This window comes from Lynx canadensis, chromosome A2, assembly GCF_007474595.2.
Source record: "Lynx canadensis isolate LIC74 chromosome A2, mLynCan4.pri.v2, whole genome shotgun sequence".
In the NCBI taxonomy this organism is placed as follows: domain Eukaryota; kingdom Metazoa; phylum Chordata; class Mammalia; order Carnivora; family Felidae; genus Lynx; species Lynx canadensis.
Genome location: NC_044304.2, coordinates 135,382,593 through 135,395,363, shown reverse-complemented (window position 1 = coordinate 135,395,363; position 12,771 = coordinate 135,382,593). Strand labels below are relative to the sequence as shown.

At 36.6% G+C, this 12,771-nt stretch overlaps 1 protein-coding gene across 1 annotated transcript in view; it reads right to left on the bottom strand.

Moving 5' to 3' along the window:
• Positions 1-12,771, bottom strand: part of CFTR (CF transmembrane conductance regulator) — a 158,722-nt gene that overhangs the window by 103,507 nt on the left and 42,444 nt on the right. Inside the window, exon 10 of the mRNA XM_032592502.1 lies at positions 9,615-9,806. Within this exon, the coding sequence (XP_032448393.1) occupies positions 9,615-9,806 (192 nt within the window). The remainder of the gene's footprint in view (positions 1-9,614; positions 9,807-12,771) is intronic.

The following is a 12,771-nucleotide window of genomic DNA, read 5'->3' as shown; positions in this document are numbered from 1 at the left end:
ACAACATCTCCATTATCCTCCTTCAGTTTGCATATTATATTAGAAGAATCTTCCTGGGGGCACTTGGGTGGCTCAATCAGTTAAGTGTCCAACTCTTAGTTTTGGAGCAGGTCATGATCTCACGGTTTTGTGGGTTTGAGCCCTGCATCAGGCTCCGTGCTGACAGTGTGCAGCCTGCTTGGGATTCTCTCACCCTCTCTCTGCCCCTCCCCACTCAAACTGTCTCTGTCCTTTCAAACTAAATAAATAAATTAAAAAAAAATAATCTTCCTAAAACATTGTTTTTATTATGGCATTTCCCCCAGTAAAGAAAAGCAACTGTAGAGGATTCTGTAGACCCGCTTGCTCTCCTCCCAGGGACATTCCTGTGCTCCCACTAATTACCATATTTCTCCGACTCCTCTACAGCTAGAATGCTGTATGAGAATTGGATTTCACCAATTGGATTTACTTATACGAAATACAAAAATTAAATGGATGCCTTTGTCTTTCTGCCTCTTTTGGCTTTTTTTTTTAATTGCTGGCAAAAGGAAAAACAGAAACCATGATCTGACTGTACTCTCCCAGTTCAGCTATCACTATATACCCGTCTCTTTCCAGACCCAGTCTTGCTGTCTTGTCTAGAGCTCTTGCAAAAATGTAATGCTGTCTCCTGGCTCCAGGCCCATTTCATTATGCATTCCAACCACATAGAGCTGACTATAGCTCCTCGAATATATAGTGTTCCCTCTGGGCTCCAGGCCATGTACATTATGTTCTCTTCCTGGAATGTTTTCCCTGTCCTTCTTTACTGAAATGCTCCTACTCATCCATCATCTCTCATGTGAGACATCACTTCCTCCAGGGAAGCCTCACCTGAACTTCTAAGATCAGTTTCAATGCTTCTTCTCTGTACTCATTTAAGGACCCTATATTAATCATTATTATAGAACTGATCAAACTGCTCTTGTTTTTACTTGGTTATCTCCACTAGAATAAAAGCCCCTTGAGGACAGGGACTGTGTCTTGTTCACTAATAATTCCCAGAGTTTGGGGGTGCCTGGGTGCCTCAGTTGGTTAAGCCACCAACTCTTGATTTTGGCTCAAGTCATGATCTCATGCTCAGGAGATGGAGTCCCATGTCAGGCTCTGTGATGAGCATCGAGCCTGCTTGGGATTCTCTCTCTCTCTCTCTCTCTCTCTCTCTCTCTGCCCCTCCCCTACTTGCACTTTCTCTCTCTCTCAAAATATAAATAAACTTTAAAAAATAATTTCCAGAGTTTGGCACACTTACAAATATTTACTAAATGAGTGAATGTATATACACGTGTTTCTTTTCCCTCAAATGCCTGTAAGTCAAAAACTAATGGCAGACAGGGACCCTTGCTACACTTGCAGACAGCATCCCGAGTGCCTAATGTACTACTGTGTCCATAGTAGGAACTCAAATATTTGTTTAAATCAACTTTTTAATTTATTGAATTTAAATCAAGACTAACTAAACCTCTGAATAAAAATTATTATAGACTTGGTTCTGAAAGACATTGATGGTAATACAATTGCCATTTCTAGGGTCCGTTTTGTCAAGAGAACACTTATACTCAGAATTTTTAGAAAAACTAAATTTACCTTCCTGCAAAGACCTTTATGAACATTACAGGGTTCTAAGGTTCTATTAAAACATGAGTGTAAAATCTTCCCTTGATCTTGACTTATTAGTCCCTGCTACAAAAAGGGAAATTCCAAGAGTACAGAGCTCAGAATTCCAGTTCTTCAAGAGGGATGAAACCTTAGACATATATATATATAATGATATAGCATGGCTTTGACCTTTGGAAAACTCAGTGATTTTTTTAAATATGAAAACATAGCTTAAATATCTTAATTTCATATATATTCATGAGATAGCCTGGTCCCAGACAATTAAAATTACATGTTTATTATACTGTTCTATTGACTTGCCCAAATCTTACTAAGGCAAGCAGTCTTAGGGCTATTTTGGTTTTAGAGATGTCAAGCTAATAATTAATTCCAAAATTGTAATTTTAATACCTAAAAAATAGTTCACGCTTTTAGAATTCAGCACAATTTCACTTCGACTGCAAACTCTAAGCAAAGTTGTCACTAGATGATTAAAGTGAGAATTTGATGGACCAACGTGTGCAAGCATTTAGCATAGCAGTACTGACATGTGCTCTCTCAACAGATGTTAGCTAGTGCATTTATATTTATTTATTTATTAATGTTTATTCATTTTTGAGAGAGAGAGAGAGAGAGAGAGACAGAGCACGAACAGGGGAGGGGCAGAGAGAGAGAGGGAGACACAGAATCCCAAGCAGGTTCCAGGCTCCAAGCTGTCAGCACAGAGCCTGACGTGGGGCTCAAACCCACGAACTGTGAGATCATGACCTGAGTCGGATGCTGAACTGACTGAGCCACCCAGGCGCCCCTAGTGTGTGTTTAAGTTCCAGGGCTCAAATGAAGTGAAATAACAGTTCAGTTCAGGAGACACTATGACATTTCTGTTTGGTTCTGTTTCAATAGTTTTATAAAATAAATGTACTTGCTTCATATTACAGTAAATAAATGGCAGTGCTTTCAGACTTACTTAATTACTTATTAGGAGAAAATTGCAGGTGGTTCAAGGTACAGTCACTAAGTGTGGTTTATTCTGGTTTAGGAGACATAGTTCAATGTGCTTCAAATATCTGTTTTACATCTCCACTAAGTCTTGGCTGCTACTGAATGCAATTGTTAATTCCTATAGCTCCTTTTTATGTACAGATCTCCCAACTGAATATTCCTGAATTCTCCTGTAGTGGTGGAATGACCATCCCAATGTTAAGCTTCTATTCATATAGGTTAGTTTTGGCCAGATCTGGAGATCCAGAGGTAAAATTCAAATTTAATTAGACTTATGGTATCTGTATGATGGAATTTATATTCCAGACCAGTCACTAACTCATTTCTTTGCTTACTTCCCTCCCAAGTTTTTCATACTTCTTGCCAATTTCCCTCCCAAGTTATTTTTTTCTTTTAGTAACTTCTTGCCAAATTTTCTCCCAATTTATTTTTTTCCAGTGACTTAAAGATGAAAACTGCCAAGCAGCAGTGGTAGAGAAAACACAAACAGACTTTAATTCTGCAACCTACATAGTAAATATTTTTTTTTCCAATGCATATGTAATGGCTGCCAAGACAATTACTTAATGAAGACCATTTTGTGGTTGCAAAAGGATCTCAACAACTTTGTGGAAACCGATTACATATCCTAAGTCCCTGACCTCTTCTCATATCCCACGCCCCACCTCCCACCACGCACTATCATAAAAGCCAAACCCAGGTACTTTTACAAGAGAGTGAGTCACTGAATAAAATCAGTCCAACTACCCATTTACCCAAACACCAGCCTGCCTAGAATTCTCTTGCTGTCTGCTATGGGGTTCTGTGGTAGGATAAGGTTTTGGTGAAGTGTATAAAAAAAGAGCAGTATCCTGGAAAAAAAAAAGACAAGAGAACAGTGAAGTCTGACCTCTTTTAGTAACGAAACAGAGTTACAATCTCCTTAAGGGATAAGTAAATTAATGAGGGCCCAATTACACTGATTCCTCTTTTTAAGCTAGCAGAATCTCCAGTGCTGGTTACAAAAGTGTACAAATATTTAGAACTCTAAAGGTAGTCTGGCAACATGGAAAAAAAATGGGAGGATAAGTTAATGGGCACCAAAATATAAAATGGTATTTAAAAATAACTATAGGGGCGCCTGGGTGGCTCAGTTGGTTAAGCATCCGACTTCGGCTGGGGTTGTGATCTCAGGGTTCCTAAGTTCAAGCCCCACGTAGGGCTCTGTGCTGACAGCTCAGAGCCTGGAGCTTGCTTTGGATTCTAAGTTTCCTTCTTTCTCTGCCCTTCCCCCTCTCGCACTCTGTCTCTCTCTCAAAAATAAATAAACATTAAAAAAATAATAAAAATTAAAAATTAAAAATAACTATAAATTTGCCTAGGAATCCACTATATTATAATCTGGCTCCAGAGTAGAAACTGTAAACCCATACATGGAGATGTTCCCAAAGCAGAGCTGACCGTGACTGCACCTGACTTGTTCACTCATGTCTGCACATTACCAGTTATTCTATCAGCCCAGAGCTGTCTCCGTGCCCTTCCCTGCGATAAAGTCTTTAAGCTATCCCTCAGAGTGAATAGTTTTCAACAAACTGAAATCAGAAAACTATGTGAAATATGTTGTGCATACTTTTTCCTATCCACACAGATTTACACCTAGCAGCCTACTCCTATGACCATAAGCATCACCACATACGCAAGTGCTTTGTAGATACTAGAGCTGAACAAAAACACAAAAATGAGGAAGAAAATATTCCGTTCTCATCTCCAGTTTCCAAGTCTAGCTGGAGCACATTAAGAAACAGATCAACGCTGGCAGTCAAAACGAAAACATATTGAATCATGAATGTTTGTATTTGGTGATGGGGCCACATAGAGAATACATCAAGGGTTTCTTTTGCTGGCACCAGCTGCTTAACCCTCAGGGATTCTGTAGGTATTTCATGTTCCTATGCTCCAAATTCCTCCACACTTAAAAAATAAAAACTTCATTTTGGCAGACTCTCACTGGCCTTTTTTTTAAAAAAGGTGAGGAATACTTGTTTAACAATGACAACAAAAGTACAAAAGTTGGAAACTCTTTAGTACTGAAAATAGGGGAAACTTTTGATCTGAGTAAGACCATCCAGAACTTCCAATTACTTTTTTTTTGTTACTCCAGCAATAGTATGCTGGTGTCATGATTCCAGCCCTGAGACTGTGAGGCTCAGGGAGAACACGTTCCAAGGAAAATTCTTGTAACTGGCATGCCTACTCCAAAGTATTTCTGAAATAGTCACCTAATAAGAATTTACCATTCTGCCTATCGAAGTCCTAGGTGGAGTACACCAACATAAACTTTTTAGAATCACTGCTTTCAAGCAATTCATCATGTAGTTGGATAGATAACAGCATACAGGGACTATTCAGCAATGAGAAGAGTACCCACTACCACACTAATATGCTCATTGTACCCACTACATTTTCCAGTTTCAAGAACAAAGAATTTAGGATGCTGGATATTTTTGCCTATAATAAGATGACTAGGAAGCACTAGTTGCAAAAGTCAGCAGGACAGGAAAGGACAGGGAGTCAGGATTCAGAGATTACTAGAACTGAAAAGCTAAGTGTTTTGACAATTTAAAACAAAAAGGAAGGAGCGCCTCAGTGGCTCAGTCAGTTGACTGTCCAACGCTTGACCTCAGCTCAGGTCATGATCTCACGGTTGCGGGGTTCGAGCCCACATGGGGTTCCATGTTGACAGTGCACAGTCTGCTTGGGATTCTCTTTGTCTTCCTCTCTCTCTCCCTCAAAAATAAATAAATAAACTTTAAAAATAATAAAACATAAATAAAACAAAGAGGAAGAAGAGTGAATTGTACATTAAGAAAGCAAAATGCTCATCATCATCAACAATTACTTATTCAAGCCCACTTAGTGGTGTCCCCCACTAGAAATATTGTTAGTAAGACCTGCGATCTTTCTGCCTTGTTCAGATGTCTCAGTTCTATGTAATTTCACCTCTGCATCCTTCCTTCCTAAACACATAGGATTCCTATGTGTCCCCCTTCCCAATTCCTGTTGTGCGGGGGAATCCTTAATCCTAAGCCAATTTCTCTCTTCTTCTCATTTCCTCAGGGTTTTTCCCTCAGTCTTCCCTGAAAGCCCATTTTTCCCTGATGACCTTCCTGTGGATGGAAATAGTACATAAATATGGTATTCCCGATCTCCTCACAATTCTTCTGCTTAACTTCTGTTTCTTCTTGTCTATAATAACCATTATCGGAATTACTGAAACAGCTTCCTATTAGTCTCCCTTCTTCTAGTCAGAATAGCAACTGCTGCTGCTACTACTACTACAGTTACTACCACCACTAGTTATTTTACTAAGTACTCTCTATGCATCAGAAAAATCTACAAAACTACAAAATAGGTAATATTATCTCCATGTTAAAGAGGACAAAACTGAGTGTATAATAGGATTAAGTAACTTTCTTTAGTAATCCAACTCTGTCAGATTTCAAAATATATATTCTTTCTGCTACCCCACAAAGTTTCAAAATGCATCCACCTTAATTCTGTTTCTCATAGTACAGCCAAAGTGATATATAAAATGCAAAACTGACTGCATCCTTCCCTTGATTAAAGCTCTTGAAGACCAAATTCCTGACACTGGTTATAAGGTCCCAAGGACATGGTCCTCCAGCGCCATTCCTCCCCACTCAGTGTCCCCCCAGTCACACTCTGGTTCTATCAAGATGCTTGTGGTTCTTTGCACTAACCAATTGGTTTCATATCCTGTGTTCCTGCTCAGTTTCTTTTGTCTGGAATGCCTTTCCCATTTTTACTCATCCATCTTTCTTTGTAGAGAAAGTTTCTACCAAATGCTGAGGCAAGCTAAAAGCCCTCAACGGGGCTTCCGTACTGCCTTAAGAATACCTTTATTACAATACTTGCTATAGTAAAGTGAAAGCATCTCTTTATGTATGCTTCCCCCCAACTAGCCCATTAGTTATTTGCAGGAAGGGATAATAAAGGTTTTATTTTGTACCCACTCAGACCCCACTACAGTGAACATTGTCTGGTACAGAGTAATCACGTAAGTAATGTGTTGGGGTCTGAAAGGCATTTAGAAACTGGATTCGCCTCCCAATCCCATTGCCACTTCTGGAGTATGGAACCAATGTGACCTGGACTCAAGACTGTCCAATGTCATCTGTTTTCTTCCATAGAATATACCAACTTTTGTTGATTGGGTCATGAAGAACAACTACCATATTTACAGATAACCACTTCTTAAATTTTTTCTTATAAACATTTTGTCATCATCAAAATTCACATTGATGACTTTTTATGGCCAAAACATTTCCCCGTCTTAATTAAACCAAGTTCCATCTTGTTTCCATAGTAGTCACTTACTCACAAGAACTCTCAGACACATTTATTTTATATCATACTCTGTGGCAGTATTCTCCATCTCAAAAGGAAGCAGAAATGATCTAATATTTACTGAAGGGGTAATTTACATCAGATGCCTTGTTATACACCTTATATTTATCCCATTTAATTTTCTCAATAATCCAGTGACCATTTATTCATCAATCCCCCACTTCTTCACACCAGCCTAACCTTCTCTCTACTTTATTGGCAGTTCTAACGTTCTTAATCAAAAACAAATTCCTCCAAGGCCGTAAGTTTCACTCTTGTCACTATTAAAATTCCATAGTGAATCATTCCATCGGAGGACATTAGCCTTGAAAGAAACCTCCTCTGGAGGTTATTCCTCACATCTGACAGACCCAGATCGATTTCAAGGCTCCCTCTTTTCACTCCTACAGAAATAGCTCTTTCATTTTCCATTAGAGCATCAATTCATTCTTTACCAATACATTTATTTCCCCTACTGGTCCATGAATCTCTGAAGTATAAGGATCTTGTTCTATTCATATTTTTATAAAATATAGTAAGTCTCAAATGTTTTCAAAATAAAGACTTAATTAACTTCTTCCAGTTTAAAATTTTACTTGGGTACAAAAGGCCATATATTGTATGATTGCATTTATGTGAAATATCCAGAACAGGAAAATTTTAGAGACAGAAGGTAAATCAGTGGTTGTTTAGAGCTGGGTGTGGGGAATGGATAGGTATGAAGACATGGACACTGATTGCTAATGACATTTCTTTTAGAGGAATTGAAGATGTGACGATGGGTATGCAACTCTATGAATATACTAAAAAACACTGCCTTATACACTTTAAAATTAATTTTGAGGTTGGTCATAGAATCAGAAAAAGAAAATGTTGTCCTTGCTCTTATCCTCTTTCTTTCATTATTTTCAACAGCTTTATTGAGATATAATTCAGATACCATACTTCACTAAAGCACAGATCACTATAACATGAACTCTTTAGAAAATGGACTGTATTTTCCCATACTCAGCACAGTATTCATGAGTTGGCAAATGCTCATTTCATGAATGAGGGATCCACAGCTTTGAATTTATTATTATTCATATAGCTATGGTAAATTTATTATTATTAATATAGCTATGGTAAATTTGGGTAAAATATACTTTCACCTTCGTAGAATCAAGGTGAAAATCACCATTTATAAAATTATCTTTTATTTTCCATGCCCAGCATGGACCCCAACATGGGGCCTGACCTCACAACCCTGAGATCAAGATCTGAGTGCCTCTATAAAATTATTTCTATGAGAAAAGGCATAATCAAAGCAAAAAATAAAGCCTACCATAAACCTTCCAACACCTTGCAACTAATAAATAAAGCCTATGATTTATCTTGCAAGACACTACCACTCCTACATCCCAGTCCCCACCTAGACAAATATCTGTGGTCTCTAAGAACACTCAAATATTTTTTTCATAACAAATCTACTGAGAGTTTCAACATCCCGTTTGTGAAATACTATTCTTGGAAGAAGGGCTTTTGAGGAACGAAGAGTATCTTCTTCAAAAGAAATTCAATACTTTTCCACAATAGTTTTTATTTTTATTATGCTTTCATGTATAGAAAATAAGAGAATGGAGCTCTAAAAAACTACTCTGGAATGAGTCAGTATATACATGGAGAGCCATTTGTACAAGCATGCATCCTTCTTTTGTAAGTATTGCCGTTTCTATCTAACCAACAATTAGCCTTTTTCTTTTCTCTGTACTTGAAGTTTCATTTTATTCTTACTGAAATTTTTTTTTTCATAAAAGGTGACTTAAAGGAATCCACTAGTGTCAAATGCCATCTATCAAAGATAATGATTTTGAATCAAGATCTCTATTCAGGCAATACTATTGATAAACCTCATAATGATATATTCCCTGCCTTAATATTTATATCGGTAATTATTGAACCCTCCACCATATAATTTATGCATTGAATAGCACAAGATGCACACACTGGCCACTTGGAATGCTTCACATATTTTCAGGCAATTAACCCATTCCCCAATATTATAAAATGAGTCAACAGCATTATCTTCATTTTGTCTCTGTTTCAGAGAATTACAGTCACTATAGGTCATATGGCTACATGTTGAAGGCCAAAGGATAAAATGTAATCACAATTTTATCTCTGATTCTCTACTGGCAGGTTAATGCTCATTCCATTAGGGTGTGGTAGTTATTAAAATTATTATTTATTATTAATAAAATCCTCTCATGTTATTGTGAAGTATATTTTAAAAAATGCATGCCATATAAATGCCCATTGAGGACATTTGTCTCACTAATGATTCAATAAAATTCTCTCCATTTCATAAAGAATTTTTATTATTATTTTTTTCTCCAAATCAGCCCATCATTTAAAAAATAAAATTGTACTTTCTCTATGATTTTGCAAGTTTCTTAAAGCAGGGGTCATATATTTTATTAACTGATTTAACTCAGAGTAGTTTGTCCATAGTGAAAACTTGATTAGTATATGTAGACAGACTGATTGAATAGAGGACTAATTGTATCATTTAGGTAGGCTAAAAGTGTCACATTCAAAAATCAGAAATATGTCAAATAATTACTTACCTCTTCTAGTTGGCATGCTTTGATAACACTCTTATATCTATACTCATCATAGGAAACACCAAAGATGATGTTTTCTTTAATGGTGCCAGGCATGATCCAGGAAAACTGAGAGCAGAATGAAATTCTTCCACTGTGCTTAATTTTACCCTCTGAAGGCTCCAGTTCTCCCATAATCATCATTAGAAGTGAAGTCTGGAAATAAAACCATTGTTATTAAGTAAAATCATTTATCAGATCACTCTCAGAATATACTTGCCTCCAACTGTCATCCTAAGCAGGGGTATCTATTCTGATTTTAAAGGATTCTACATTAATTCATTTGATTCAAAATTTATTAAGCACTTCCTGTTCTGGATTTGCTGTTATGCACACAAGATACAAAGGGGAATAAAAGAAACAATGACAATAGAGTCTGCTAAGTGCTTTGGTAGAGGTTCACAGAGATAGAGCACCTAATTCAGATTGTTGGGGTGGGTTTGGAGGAGGTCAGGGAAAGATTATCACCAGCTAACCTTTGTTAAGTACTCAGTCTATGCTGGGTGCTGTCCTGTGTGATTTAACTGTATTCATTCACTTAATCCTCACAAAAACCCAACAAGGTAGATTCAATATTATCTTCATCTAACAAAGAAGAGATCAGTTAAAAAGAGATATAGTCAGATAATATTGTTCTCATGAGCCATTATTGCAGAAACTAGTATAAAATCATACAAGGGATGACTGAAGAAGCTTCACCAAAAGGACTATCAATGAGCAAAGACTTTATATGAAAAAAGACTGTGAACTAAAATTTAAACTAACGTGGAAATTAGAGTTGAGAAAGAGAATTAAAGTATGTTATATTCCCTGACAATAAGAAAAGTTATAAGTAAAGCCCAAACAAAACAAAGGAAACGGTATAAAGGAAATTCACTGATTGTTTACAAAGAAAAGCTACAAGTCAAAGATATGATTTAAACATAACATATCAGCTAACAGAAGCATAAGCATATTTAACAACACAAAGATAAAACATTAAGAAAGGTAATACTATGGACTAAAATTGAGTAGAAAAAAGGGAGGCAACAGAGGACAGAAAAACATTGATTTTATCAGAGCTCACATTAGGGAATAAGAGAAAGAAAACCCCAAAGATTTAATGTAAAGTTATTATAACTATAACCACTGTAACAAAATACCTCCCAACCACTAGAAGTTGGAATGCCTTTGGGCTCACACCTTGGCCCCTTTCCCTGCCTATCCATACTCTCTCCTTTGGAATCTCATCTGGCCTCAAGTTTTTACACTGCCAGCCCCATTCCCCTGAAATCAAACCTGTATAACCAACTAACATCTCAATTTAGATGTCAAATATGCATTTTAACCTTAATGTTCTAAAACCAAGCTCCACCCCAAATCAGTCTCTTCCATAATCTCCTCAGGTAATGGTACCTTCATGCTACCATTTACTCAGTCCGAAAACCTTGGACTCACCCTTGACTCCCCCTTTTTTTGCATATACCACTTTCAATCTAATTATGTGGTATCTTTCTTAGAGATATGTCCTGAGGGGTGCCTGGATGGCTCAGTCAGTTGAGCGTAGACTCTTAATTTCTGCTCAGGTCATGATCCCATGGTTGTGAGATTGAGCCTCATGTTGCTGAGCATGGAGCCTGCTTAAGATTCTCTCTCTCCCTCTCCCTCTTGCCCTCCACTGCTCTCATGCATGCCCATGCATGCACACAGCACAAGAAAGAAAAGGAAAGAAAAGAAAGGAAAAGAAAAGAAAAGAAAAAAGGAAAGAAAAAGAAAGAAAGTCCCGAATTTGACTATTTCCTTCACTACCTGGGTTAAGCCAGTATCATCTTCTGCCCAGTTTGCACAATAGCCTCCTAACTCATTTCCTTGCTTCTGCCCTTATCTCTTTACAACCTATTTTCAAAGTAGCCTCATCAAAACTAAGACAAATCATGTCACTTTTCTGCTTAAAACCCTCCAATGGCCTCTCATTTCCTCAGAAAAAAAAAGCCTTACTCTTTACAAGCTCCTTTGTAAGGTCCTTGAGACTCTTTTACAATAGCCCAAATAATGGTCTAGCCCACATTACTCCTCTGACAGCTCTACCCTCTGGCTGATTCTGTGCTAACCCCACTGACTTCCTTGCTGTTCTGTGAACCACACGGGCACAGTTCCATTTCAAGGCTTTGCTCCATCCTTTATCTGCACAGCAGTTCTGTGGCCTTACTGACAATCCCTGACACAACACAATTTCTGTCATCCATCCTGACCTTACCTTGGTACTCAATTTTAGCTTCGTCTTAATAATAACTGGCAGCAGATGTGGAGAATAAGCTATTAGCTCCAGCTTTTGTTTACATTTAAAATAAAATACAAATGTCTGTGAAGTTTTATCAACATTTTGGTATTTATATATAATAATATACTATATATTTATATATACATTATATATATAAATATATTAAGATATATTTATATGTATAAATATTCATATTCAGTGATGGTTTCACTTAATGTCATATCTCTCAAAATACCAAGTATTGATAAATATATATTACATATGCTTGATAAATATATATGAAAAAATAAAAATTATATATAATTTTATATGTTTATCTAATATAATTATTATATTTTATATTTATATTGACAAATATTAACATCAACATTAGTATTGTATTAATATAATAAATATAATATAAATAATAATATAAATATTATATATCTTTAACATGGATAATCAGATATATTCAATTATGTAAGTTTATTAAAACTGTTATATATTAAAATATCGCTTCTAAAAAATGGGATTTATAATAAGTTGAGTGGGGTTAGGGGGATGGGAAGCTGACCAGCACTGAATAAATTAACATTCCTATGTATTTCTTTCAAAAATCTATCCCACTCAATAATTTTCCCTCATAATAAATCCTAAGTAAGTCTGGGTCCATTCTCCAAAATTCTAATGTCAACAAAATAGGGACCTTTTGTCTATGGGGTTAGTAAGGCAAAATCTAAGCCAAGATTTTCCTGGACAAGCTCTGGAAAAATGTCTATGCCAGAGATTGGTAAAAATGAATGGTTCGTTTATTCAATAAATTACTGAATATCCACTACGTACAAGATACTTTGTTGACTTATATGTGAAATCTAAAAAACT